Below are 11,979 nucleotides of genomic sequence, written 5' to 3' on the forward strand. Positions count from 1 at the left end.
GTGAGGCAACTAGGATCTGGGCCGTGGTCATTTGGAATCAGAGTTTACAGTGTCTCTGATCTCTCTACAAAATACTTGGTTAAAAATAGCTCAGTTGACATTGCAAGACCTGTAAAGGCTCTGATGTAGCAAAGCACTTGCATCTACGCTTAGCTGTGAGGTTCTGGTTAGTCCTCTTTAAGACCATAAATTTTTCACAGGCTTCAAAGAAAATCCCACACCAATGTTCTTCCTTGTACCAGGGCCAAAACTGTTCATGTTAGAAGTAGAACATAACGGATTTCAAATTTGTGAAGAATTTAAAGGCTTTTAACTTCTGCCATGTTAAAGAATTTATGTGAATTAATTCCACAAGTTATTATAGAGCAATTCAATTAATAATGGATCTGCTTTTCATTATGACGAGTAAGCAAAGATAAACATCTTCTGTATCAAAGCTTATCTTTTAAAAAGGATAAATTAGCTATAACACACTTAACTACTTCCAGGACATGAAATGAACACGTATTGTTCCATTAGTTAATTTTGGATCACTAAATTAAAGGCAGTTCAAAAGGAGTATAATCTCATCAGGATCTCTCTTTGTTCAGTCTGTGGTGACGTTTCACGAGGTACAATAAATACTGTTTCTTGTGGAGCTAAATACTATTAGGGTTATAAAATGGGTTTGGTTTAGTGCATTTCATGCATCAGTGTGTTACATACCACAAGGGTAAGAAAATTTTAATCTCATATTTGCAGATGCAGTTTTGTACTCCTGCATATCTTGCAGGCTATTGGGATGCTTGATTAAAACTACCAAAAACTCCAACAATAAAACAGTAAATGCAGTAAATAAACAATAAAATAACATCTGGATTATACTTTTTATCTATGAAAACATTATGGATGTGTATGTATCAGTATATTAATCCAGGCCACAGCATAGCCCTGTCATCATCTCTCCTGTGAAATGAGCAAGCACACCTGCTGGCATGGTTTTGGCCAGCTAGTACCATCCGTAAGCTTGGACATATTTGGGGTTAGGACTGGCCATCACGCATTCTCAAAGGCAGCTGTGATTTGGCCATTCTGCCTGTGGGGGTACAAGGCAATTTTGCCATCTTGATGCAGTGGGACACATAAGTTGTTCCCAAGACCAGAGAATAGGCTTGACCTGTTTCATGTAGTAGTATAGATATAGTTCTGAGGAACAGAAAATAAAATAGGATTTAAAAGCATAGAATTAGATTCTACCTACTGCTTAATGTAGTCTTTGTTTACTCAAGCACTTGGGTCTTTTTACAGCATGTAGCATAACTGCCTAAATTTAATTTACAGTGCAAAGTAACGATACAAATAACTTCAGTGGCTGCAAAACAAAATTCTTAGTGTTTTTCAGTGAGTGTCTCCAAGGCTTCTATGTTTTCAGAGAAGAAGCAGCAGCAGCAGAAAAGTGTTTTTCCCTTCTAAAGCTTCTGTAGTTCAGGCTGAGGCTTTTGTGGTCACACCTAGTATCAGAAAGTGTCAGCCTTTTGGAGAAAGAGGCACTTTATTTAAAGTTAGCAGAAGAAGCAGGTTTAAAGGAAAAATTACAAGGCAGACCAATGCTGTGAACAGTGCTGGTAGACTCTTATGGAAACACAGAGAGATATTTGGGCAGTTGTGTGACATGCAGGAGAGACCCCAGGCTGTCACGTCATTACTTCAAGGACCTGATCCCACCTCTCTGGCTGTTGCTGACAGTGTTTGCCCTCTCTATTGCCATGAAAATCAGTGGGATTTTCCTCAAAACCTCTAACCATGAGTTAATTGTGTTGAACTGGGACCATGGAGAAGGCCACAAGCAATGTCAGGATGAGAGGGACCATGTTGGGAGTGTAGTTCTGTATGGGTAGTCTTCCTCAAAGGAGGAAAGCTCGCTGCCTTTCCTTGCAGTGCCTGAGTATCTGCAGGGAGAGGCTGACCATGGATGGATGGACAGAAAGACTGCATATGGATGATTATATGCAGAAAACGAGCTTCATTTCCTACCAGCTTGCACCTTGCACTGTCTGTTTTGTATCAAAACAAAGGCAGTGGGCCATGTAATTCAGCTACAGCAGGTCAGCTTTTCACAAGCAGTGCCCCAACACTGACAGGGATTTTTTGTTCCTTGTGGAGATTTTTTCCACAAGACAAATCTGAACTCCTGTATGTCTCTCCCATGTAAGGACATTTTTGATTATGCTTTTCCTCAGTTAAACAACTCATGGTGAGGAGGGGTCAATTTTAATTCACTGATGGGTAAGATTTCTCCTATACCACTTTTTATAGAGATAGAGAGATGCTCTAATGCTTTAAGAGTTACAGCCTAGTGCTAAAGAATAATAACGTGTAACCCTTAAGGACTAAATTATATAAGGTGCACATTAAATCACATTCTCTGCTAGTAAATTAATCTTTCTTTTTTTTTTTTTTCCTTGCAGTTTTGAAGGATACAATCATACGTTGTCCTGGACTTGAGCAGTAAAGGATAAATTTGATCCCTGGCTGTCTTGTCAACTCTTCACTGTGGTGGAAAAATGGTCGCCTAAAATAAACCCTTTGTTATGCTGCTAAAACTGCCTTGGAATCCGAAATCTGTTGTGGTTTTTAAAACACAACCCCCAAAATGTCAGAACCCGACCCTTCATCTGGCTTTGTAGGAAACATGGAAAACGGGACTTTTCTGGAGCTGTACCCCACATCCCTCTCAACTTCAGTGGATTCATCACCTGGCCGTTTATCCAATGTCTATGTCTATGTTTCTATATTCCTTAGCCTCTTAGCTTTTCTCCTTTTGCTACTGATCATTGCACTTCAGAGGCTGAAAAACATCATTTCTTCCAGTTCATCCTACCCAGAGTACAATAGTGATGCTGGAAGTTCTTTCACTAATTTAGAGGTTTGTAGTATTTCTTCCCAGCGCTCTGCTCTCTCAAACCTTTCTTCATGAAACTCAGTGAAGGGAAGCACATGGGGCATGGAAGAGCTTTCTCTAGTTTCTTGGGGAGGTAGTGCATGCAACATTGGCCTTAGAAGACTATTATGAAGAGGTGGCTTTTAAAATTCCCTTAGTTTTCTTTTTTTTCCCCCCCTTTCCTTTTCTAGAAATTTCCCCTCTTAATAATGTTCTTTTTCATTTTGGACAATGGATAATGACACTTGATCATCATTTCATGCCTGTAATAGTGATGCTGTCATTTTCTCACACATCTCTGGTGTTCATCAAGAGTATTCCTGCCAAACTGTAATACGGTTCTTATTGGATGTGTCATTTTTCTGCTCCAGTTGTGACATCTTCCCTGCTTTTGTATCAGTAATGTGCTGACTCCTTTCTCCTTTTATAATTAGATAAGGACTTCTGGATGAATCCCTGTCGCAAAAGTATTTTAAAAAATCAGCTTCAGTTATGACTATTTGGACAATTTAAAGTTGTTGATATCGTTTCTTCGTTTTTTTAATTTTCGCATCTTTTTTTTTTTAGTATTTATTGATGTTTATAAAACACAACTAAAACCCATTTCTTGAAGAATGTTGCTTTTGTTTATTTGTACACCCAACTTGTTCTGTATAAAGTCTCTGTATTTCAGGTTTTGAGTCTTTGGTTGACTTAGTAAAGCCACTGCAATAACGATGCTCACTGCTGAGCGTGTGGAGGTATTTTTGGATCCTGTTGCCTCTCCTCTGCCTGGTGCCTTGTTCCTCCAGGGGCAGCTTTTGCTGTTGAATCGTAAATATCACACAACTCTTTCACATCCTTCACTGATCTTACTGCCTTGTTGTTTCTTTTAAAAGATCTGAATACAGCACCTACAGCAGCTGAGTAGCTCCTAAACTGTCACAGGGTGTTTTGTCCTTATGTGAGCAGGGTCAGCAGGGGCAGAAATTGCTTGAACTGGTGAGGACTTTCTGGGACAGATTTTGTCCTGTAATTTCACAAATGCACAGTGGTGTGGAAGGAGAACATGAAGATCTGTGTAATGGCCAGGCAGACCCGTGCTCTGCCCTTCAGGAGATGCAAGGTGTACCTGCAGAGGGTAAGAAGAGATGGGAAGAAAAAAAGCAGTAGCTCTGCCCCTTTTCCCCATCAATACAAGCAGAGGACAGAGATGAAGAGGTGAGAAATGCATGATGTTTCACAACCTCACTGCTCTTTGCGGTGCCATAGTCTGGGTTATGACTTCCTGATGCCCAAAATGGAACCCCGAACTTGATTTCTGCAGTAAAATAGCTTGCAGCATTGTGAGCAGGATTCATTGTGGTCAGCTAGGAATTAAATCAAGCCAAACAATCAAAGAAATTCTAAATGCCAAGTGTGACCTGCTGGGACTGCAGCCCCACACTGCAGTGTGGTTCCTTGCAGTCCATATTGCACTATGAGCACAGCCTGATCCTGCCACTCAAGTCCATGCAAATTTTGTTCTTCTGGCAGAATCCGAGTCACTGGAGAGCCCCAAGGAAGGGTGTGGATATGTCACTGCTCTTTCTGTTGCTGGCTTAATGGCACACATAGCTCTGGGCAATGGGATGGTCCAAAGAGGACCCCAGGGTGACACCTCCCCCTGGGCATGGCACTACTGCCCAGCAGGTCAATGGGTTAGGGAGCTGGAGAAGACCTCCTGACCACATTTGTTACAAATACCCTCCCAGTGAGCTGTCAGTGTGTTCATCAGCAAGACACATTCTGCCATTAACTACACAGGCTTTAAAAGGGAAATCTGGAAATCCCAGTGTAAATACAATCATTAAAAAGCAACTGTTCACTGCCAAGCATACAGATGATGCTGGAGTTGGTGTTTTCACTTTTGAAACATGAACCTGCAGTGTGGTAAATGGTAATGACTTACAGTGCCAATCAGCTCTTTAGAAAGGGCAGAGAACTTGCTGACTAATGAAGAACTTAAGCCTGTGGGTTCTCTGACCCAGACTGGTTTGGTGGATATATTTAGTCTTTGGAATATTTTATTCATCTAAACAAAAATTTCTTGCCAGTTACTTTTCACTTTAATTAATGATAGGCCTTGGGAAAAGACTTAATTATTTAAAAGGGATCAGGACACTTTATTTCCTTTATGAAAGCTCTTCCAAAACCCAAACCTGTAACAGAATGTGTTTGTGTGTTGGTTGTTTGATAAAAACAAATTAACTGTAAATCAAGGTAAAGAAACTGTTCAACTATCTTCTCTTACTGACAAAGTTGTAAATTTATTGCCTCCTTTGCAGTGGATGCAGGAATTTTATCAAATTCAGGCATGAGACCACAGGCTGGAAGGGGTATTTGTTACCTGCAATATTTCCCATTGCTAGTTTATGCTTGCAGAGATAGAGAAATTTAATATTAAATGCAGCCTGTTGAAAACCTAGGCATGTTGTTCAATGAGCTGTTGTCAAACTTGACAGCAAAAAGTATTCTTTCAGCCTGTGCAAAGTAGCAAAGGTCACTGAAACCACACGTTTGATTTTGGTTTGTAGGGTACTAGATGCTATTAATTTTTTCACGCTCTGCAGTGACATATGGTACTTCATACAGTCATCGTGCTATCAGCTGAGTTGCACCTGTTCTCCTCAGGACAGACTGGAGTAGAAAAAAGTTGAATCCAACAGAACAGCATCAGGAGAAGCCACAGGCGAAAAGCACCATGGTGGTTTTGAGGATTACTAATTCTTCAAGAAAATAAAAAATAAGGAAAAAAAAAAAACAAACCAACCAACCAAACAAACAAAAAAAAAAAACAGCCTGACAACCTGATCTTGAGTTAACTTGAGAACACTGGAACAGGCTTCCTAGAGAGGTGGTTGATAACCCAAGCCTATCAATGTTTAATAACATTCTTTAACTTTTAGTCAGTCCTGAACTCGTCAGGCAGTTAGACTAGATCATTGAAGGTCCCTTCCAAGTGCAATTTGTGTTCTATTTTCTATTCTATTCTATTCTATTCTATTCTATTCTATTCTATTCCTTTGGGCTGGAGTTGCAGTAACCTCAACAGGCTGGAGAAATGGGCAGAGAGTAATCTCATGAAGTCCAGCAAGGGAAAATGCACAGCCCTGCACTAGGGGAGAAGTAATCCCAGGCACTAGTACAAGCTGGGGAAAACAGCTCTGAAGAGGAGGACCTGAGGGTCCTGGTGGACACTGAGTTAAACAGGGGCCATCAGTGCACTCTTGCTGCAAAGGAGGCCAGGACCACCCCAGGCTGCATTAGGAGCACTGCCAGCAGGTGATCCTTCCTCCACCCAGCACCAGTGGGACATCTGGATTGTTGTGTCCAGCTCTGGGCTCCCAGCAGAAGAGAGATGTGCAGCTACTGCAATGAGCCCAGTGCAGGGCTACTAAGATGATTAAGGGACTGAAGCATCTCTCATATGAGGAGAGGCTGAGAGAACTGGGACTATTCAGTCTAGAGAAGGCTCCAGAAGATCTCATCAATATATAAATACCTCATGAGAGGTAGGAAGAAGCAGCCAGGCACATCTCAGTGGAGCCCAGTGACAGGACTCCTGTCCTGCAATGGCACAAACTGAAACACATGAAATTCCATCTGAACACAATTTTACTGTGAGGGTTGTCAACCTCTGGCACAGGTTGCCCAGAGGCTGTGGAGTCTCCACATGTTGACCTTGGCAACCTGCCTGCAGCTGACTCTGCCTTGGGCAGGAGAGCTGGACCAGATGATCTTCAGATGTTGCCTATCCATGCTGTGGTTCTGTGATTCATGTCAGCACAAAAGCTCAGCAGCTTCTAGCTCCCTGCCTCCTCCTAATGTGTTTTCTTGTCTCTGGAGCTGAGTAAACAACATCTTTATTAGGGGGTGATTTCTTACTGAAGAGCTGCTCTGTTCCTCCTCCTGCCTGCAGCCACACTCTTCTCCAGCTTTTCCACTTTGTTTTTGTGGTGTGGGCTCACATTTCACAGTCAGCTTTTGCCGGGAGCTTCTTTTGTTTTTACTAAGCTCTCTGACTGCAACAGTGCCATTAACTTTGGTAATATATGACTCCAAGACTGCATGGCTTCAGGCAGTTGCAATGTATACCTGAAAGTCTGTAGAAAGAAAAATACCAATAAGGGATGGATAAGAAAAAGAGTTTCTGGATCATGCAGGAAAAAAATTATTTTGCATTGGTTCAATAAATATGATCCATTTAAGTGTATTTAATCGAAGAGATTTTATTCTAACAAATTAATTTTCTACTTTTAGCACTTCTCTGTCTGCCAGCTCACCTGAAAGGTTTGTCTCTGTAAGCTTAGAATCTCATCCAGATTTTCTACAAATCTCGTTTAACTTGGGAACAGTTCTTACTCCTCTTCCCTTCAGCTTCTTCACACTTCTCTCTCACTGTCTACCCCTGTGGCACTCTGGCAAGGCTGGATGCCCATGGAGCATCACGCTTTGCTGTATGTAGCTCTTTTTCCTTCAGAGTCTTTTTTAGGGTGTTTTTTTTGGTTGGTTGGTTGGTTGGTTTTTTTCGTGAGGTCACTGGGAAAGACATCTGTGTGGGAAGGTTATTTACAAAGCCCATATACCTCCCATTCTTCTTGATGGGACCATTTTTGCTGCATCTGTTGTGGCTGTCTAAGGAGACATTATGAATGACAGCCAAGCTGCTGCCCCAGCTGAATGACCTTTTCACATCCACAGCCCTTGTACACTCCCAAAGACAAGGGCCCCACTCTGTGGCTGCAGGAGAGGATGACATACTCCAAATTCATGCTAAAGTACTCTGAAGTCCTTTTTCTTCTCCAAGAAACGTGGGCGTGCTCCTACCTATATCTTTGGTGTGCCACAGAGCAGCCCTCAAGCTGCTTCCCAGTCGATGGACTATGTGATGCCAGCCAGTGTGACGTGCCAATGGCATCCACCTGCAATCACAGCCCCTCTCACACCACAGCTCCGGGCTCTGCCAGGCTGCCAATAATCAGGGTGGCCCAAAACTGGCCAAGGAGCTGACCCAGGCTGGGGCTTGGCCCTGGACACTTTGCTGATGCCAGGGGAAGGTGTTTTCACAGCTCCTCCCAGCTCTGTTTTGGAGATAAAAGCAGCATCAGCCTCCTGTGTACTCACTTTCAAGGCCAGGTCAGCAGGTTCGTGTCATCCTGGTAATCACCATCCAAGCAAGAGCAAGGCAGGACTAGGTGATATGAGGTATTTTTCCATTCTTTCTTCTTTGATTTAGATCAGTGGGAGCTGCTCACCCACCCTAAGTCTGAAAACCCCAGCAGGTGGCTATCAGCACGTCTAGGATCTCCACAGACCTTCAGGAAATTGGATCTGGCTCCAGATCACCTTCTGTTCCTTATGGACAGCAGCACAATGGGTGTATTCGTTTCAGCACTTAACACACTCACCAAAAGACACAGCTTTAATAAAATTACTTCTGTGAGCAGCTTCAGTTAGAAAATAAGAAGCAAAAGGGGTCTGTTTTTAACAGTATAAACTAATGTATGATTTTTTACAAACTTTGAAAGTTTTCTTTGGAAAAATATGTTTTTGATATGTTTTGAAAGAATAATGGGAAAAGTATTTGGTTGAACTATTACAAACCAAGGAATATTTTATTCCAGCTGTGCTGACAGAATTATTTTTGCCCACAGATTTTTCTAGGTAAGACATTCTACTGTTTCAAGGTGTACATAATTAGTCTACCTGTTTATTTCTCTGCCTTATCCTCAATAAATGAGTGTAGGTGTCTATCTGAGAATTTTTGTTCCACTTATTTGCTTTCAAGGCTGCACTTGTAATACTGCATACTAATTTGGTCATATAGAATCCCAGAATATGTTTATATCTCTTTTTTGTCTTAAACTGTTATTAAGAAAGTAGAAGATTGAGACTAAGCTGTTAGCTGAGGAATTACACCTTCACTGCCCCTTCAACACACCCTTCAGTTTGCCTTTTGTCTTAGAACATTAGTTACAGCCCATAAATCACTTGTGTGGCTTTCTCTTGAGCCTGGGCTCAGCAGTTGCTGACAAGTAAGAACCAAGTGCAAAGGATGTGTTTCTGTCAGAGGTTCCCTGCATGGTTTGCTCGGGACAAATCCTGCTCAGGTCCCTGGATGCTGCTCCAGCACTGGGAGTCATAGCCAGGGGCTGTCTGCCCCCGTGTGTGCCCCTTATCCCACACAGCTTCACTGGGATGCAGGAGATGGACGTAAACATGGAGCCTTGCAGGTGATACCAAACTAGGACAAGCTGCAAACACCTGCCAGGAGAAAGGGATGGTACAAAAAGGTACCCAGCAGGAGCAGAAGCGTGGCAGGAGTGGAAGGAGATGCAGCCTGAAAAGCATGGAAATTAATGCCCTGGATTATGTAGAGTGGGGAAGACATGGCCAGATTTGCAGTTTCAGCCACAAGTATGGAAACAAGTGCTTGTGGGGAAAAAGGGTAAGACTAATGTCTGCTCTCAACAGCGAGTTAAATTTGCCAGACAATTTTGTTAGACCCAGGTAGCCCTGGTTTCGTGGTGGCTGTTAGAGGTGTGAAAGAGACTGCCAGCACTGATGCTGCCAAGCAAGGGGCAACTCTGTGCTTTGCAGTGAGTGAGGTGAGCTCCCATGGGAGTGCGAGAGGTCCCCTTCTCACACAGAATGAGTACCCACCACACAGGCTCCCTCCCACACTGCCACATCCCTGCCACATTCTCCTGCATCCTCTGTTTTGCATGGTCCTGTGGCCCAGGATGGATCTGGTTCTTGCACAGATGCCAGGAAAGGACTGTGCCAAGGATCCTGGCTTGGCCAAGTCCGTGCTTCACATGTTTGATGGGTTCTGTGGCTCCAGTGACCTCCTAAATAAACTCCACCCACTGCCATAGGTGTGGTTTCTACCTCCACATTTCAAAATAGCAAACCTGGTGAAGTGCCCCTTGTTACACACCTTTGGCCAAGCTCTGTTCTCAGTTACCAATGTGAGCCCAGCAAAGTTTTCTGGAGGCACACAACCAATGACAAGAGAAACACCTCATCCTCTGGTGCTTCTCATAGCTGTACCTGCACCACACTTCTGCCAGCCCAGCTGCTGTCTTTGACTGGTTTTCTGTGGCTGTTGGCACGTAGGGTCAAATGTTGCTAACTATAAGACTGCAGTCTCCTCTTGAATCTGTTTTTTTCATCAAGGATGCAGAGATTTCTTCTGGATTCTGTATCATAAAATCTGCAATCTGCTGTTGCAGGTAGAGGAAAACATGAATTCATTGATGCACCCCCAGTAGCTCAAGCTGCACGTATGCATTGAAAAGGGACCCAGCAGCTGTGTGTAACATATTCAAGGCCACTCCCCAGAAAAACTTCCTGAAAAAGATATATTGGTAAACATTATTGTATTAGAAAACATTGTAGCTCATGCTGAAGGTAAAGAGGATTGGACTGACAGAATTATAATTGCAGGGATCTACTGAGAATTCAGAGCAATGTGAGCTGTTTGACCAAAGGCGCTTTCTAGTGTCTAACTCATCACCATGCATTAAATGGAAATGTAGGCTGCTGTGATGAAGAAGAATATCAGACACAGTAATTTGAACTTTGGCAAGATCAAAAGCAATTAGTCAGATACTAGAGTCAGAGTGCTTCATTCAAAGTGGAAGAGAAGACAGAAAAAAAAAAATAGCCTTGCATGATTTTGCATTACAAAAAAAAAATGATTGCGATTTTATAATACAAGGGTGGTTACAGAGAGAAAGAGAAAGTGTGAAAAACAGTAAGACAGACAAACTGGCTGACAAATGTCTTTGCTGAGCTTGAGCCCTCCTAGCTTCAGTCATCTGGGTTTGTTCAAAACGGTTGTTACAAAGGCAGAGCTCTGCTGCTGCTCTCACCCATGCCCTAGTCCATCCGAGTAGATGTCATCTTAAAGTAACCCTGTTGGGATTGACTTCTAGGATGACTTTTGGTTTGCTTCCCCAAAGAAAAATCCCAGCAGAGGGACGAATGAAAAGCAAAAGACAAGGAAGTGTTTATGAGAATAGAACTGGATATATGAATAAATAGGTATTAAAAAAAATACATAGAGAATAAAAAAAGAAAGAGTTGGAAAAATTGTGTTGGTAGAGAGATAGAGGAGGTGCAAATTTGGAAAGAAAAGAGGTAAAAATAGAAAACCTATTTCTTTGTGGCACATCACCCACCAGCTACTTCCTATTTACAAATAGAAACCCACCATGCAAAACAGGTAAATAGAAGGGTAATTAGGAAAATGGGTATGATTAAATGCTTGGGGAGCATGGTATCTGCTCTGCTCTTGTGTTCAGCTGGTCCAGGAAATGTGCCAGAGAGAATGGAGGAAAAGGGTGATCTCTGCAGACAAGGAGCAGATGGACCCTGCCTTCAGTAACACCAGGATCAGTGAGCTTTGGGTGGGGTTTGAGCAAGCCAGGATCTGCTCCTCATCTGCTCTTCCACAGCTCCCCAGCAGCCAGGATGCTGCAGGAGCTGCTGTGAGATGGCATGACCCCCTTCCAACTCAATGTTTTATAACTCCATGATTTAAAAGACAAGGAGATGTGGCACTTAGGGACATGGTTTGGTAGTGACCTGGCAGTGCTGGGCTAAGGGCCAGACTTGATGATCTTAAAGGTCTCTTCCAACCAAATCAATTCTATGGTTTCACAATGTGTTAGAAGTCCCACTGAACACAGAAGCCATGCTAGTTCATGCACTTCTTCTAGGGCAAAGCGAGGGAAATTATGATTCCAAGACTGCAAAGGACACCACTGTCATTCCTGGAGCCCTGAAGATCACTGGCCCTAAAGTAACTCCAAGCCTTCAGTGCAGAAGTGCAGTTTTGGTATGCCAGAACTCTGGTTCCTGAGGTGGGACATCAACCCAGCCTGCCATATATTACCACTTTGCCTGTTCTCTTTTCCAAAAGATGTTTTGCAGGAGTATCAATGCACCAGTTTGTGTCTCTGCACATTGCAGCTGAGAGAGGTGGGAGAAGAGTAACACTACAAGGGTGCCTTTCAGTGGCATTTTCTCCA

General features: G+C 42.8%; 1 protein-coding gene across 1 annotated transcript; it reads left to right on the plus strand.

The window, feature by feature from the left end:
* The first annotated feature begins 2,632 nt into the window (after positions 1 to 2,632).
* On the plus strand, positions 2,633 to 2,956 carry SERTM1 (serine-rich and transmembrane domain containing 1). Its single transcript, XM_008936457.1, has one exon. It carries the CDS (start codon positions 2,633 to 2,635, stop codon positions 2,954 to 2,956), a length of 324 nt encoding a protein of 107 aa, XP_008934705.1.
* Positions 2,957 to 11,979: the final 9,023 nt, after the last annotated feature.

This window comes from Merops nubicus, unplaced genomic scaffold (assembly GCF_000691845.1).
Source record: "Merops nubicus isolate BGI_N331 unplaced genomic scaffold, ASM69184v1 scaffold2623, whole genome shotgun sequence".
Classification (NCBI taxonomy): domain Eukaryota; kingdom Metazoa; phylum Chordata; class Aves; order Coraciiformes; family Meropidae; genus Merops; species Merops nubicus.

Bases quoted from the DNA above. Each gene is read 5' to 3' on its own strand.
- SERTM1 (XM_008936457.1), top strand. From the start codon at position 2,633: ATGTCAGAACCCGACCCTTCATCTGGCTTTGTAGGAAACATGGAAAAC.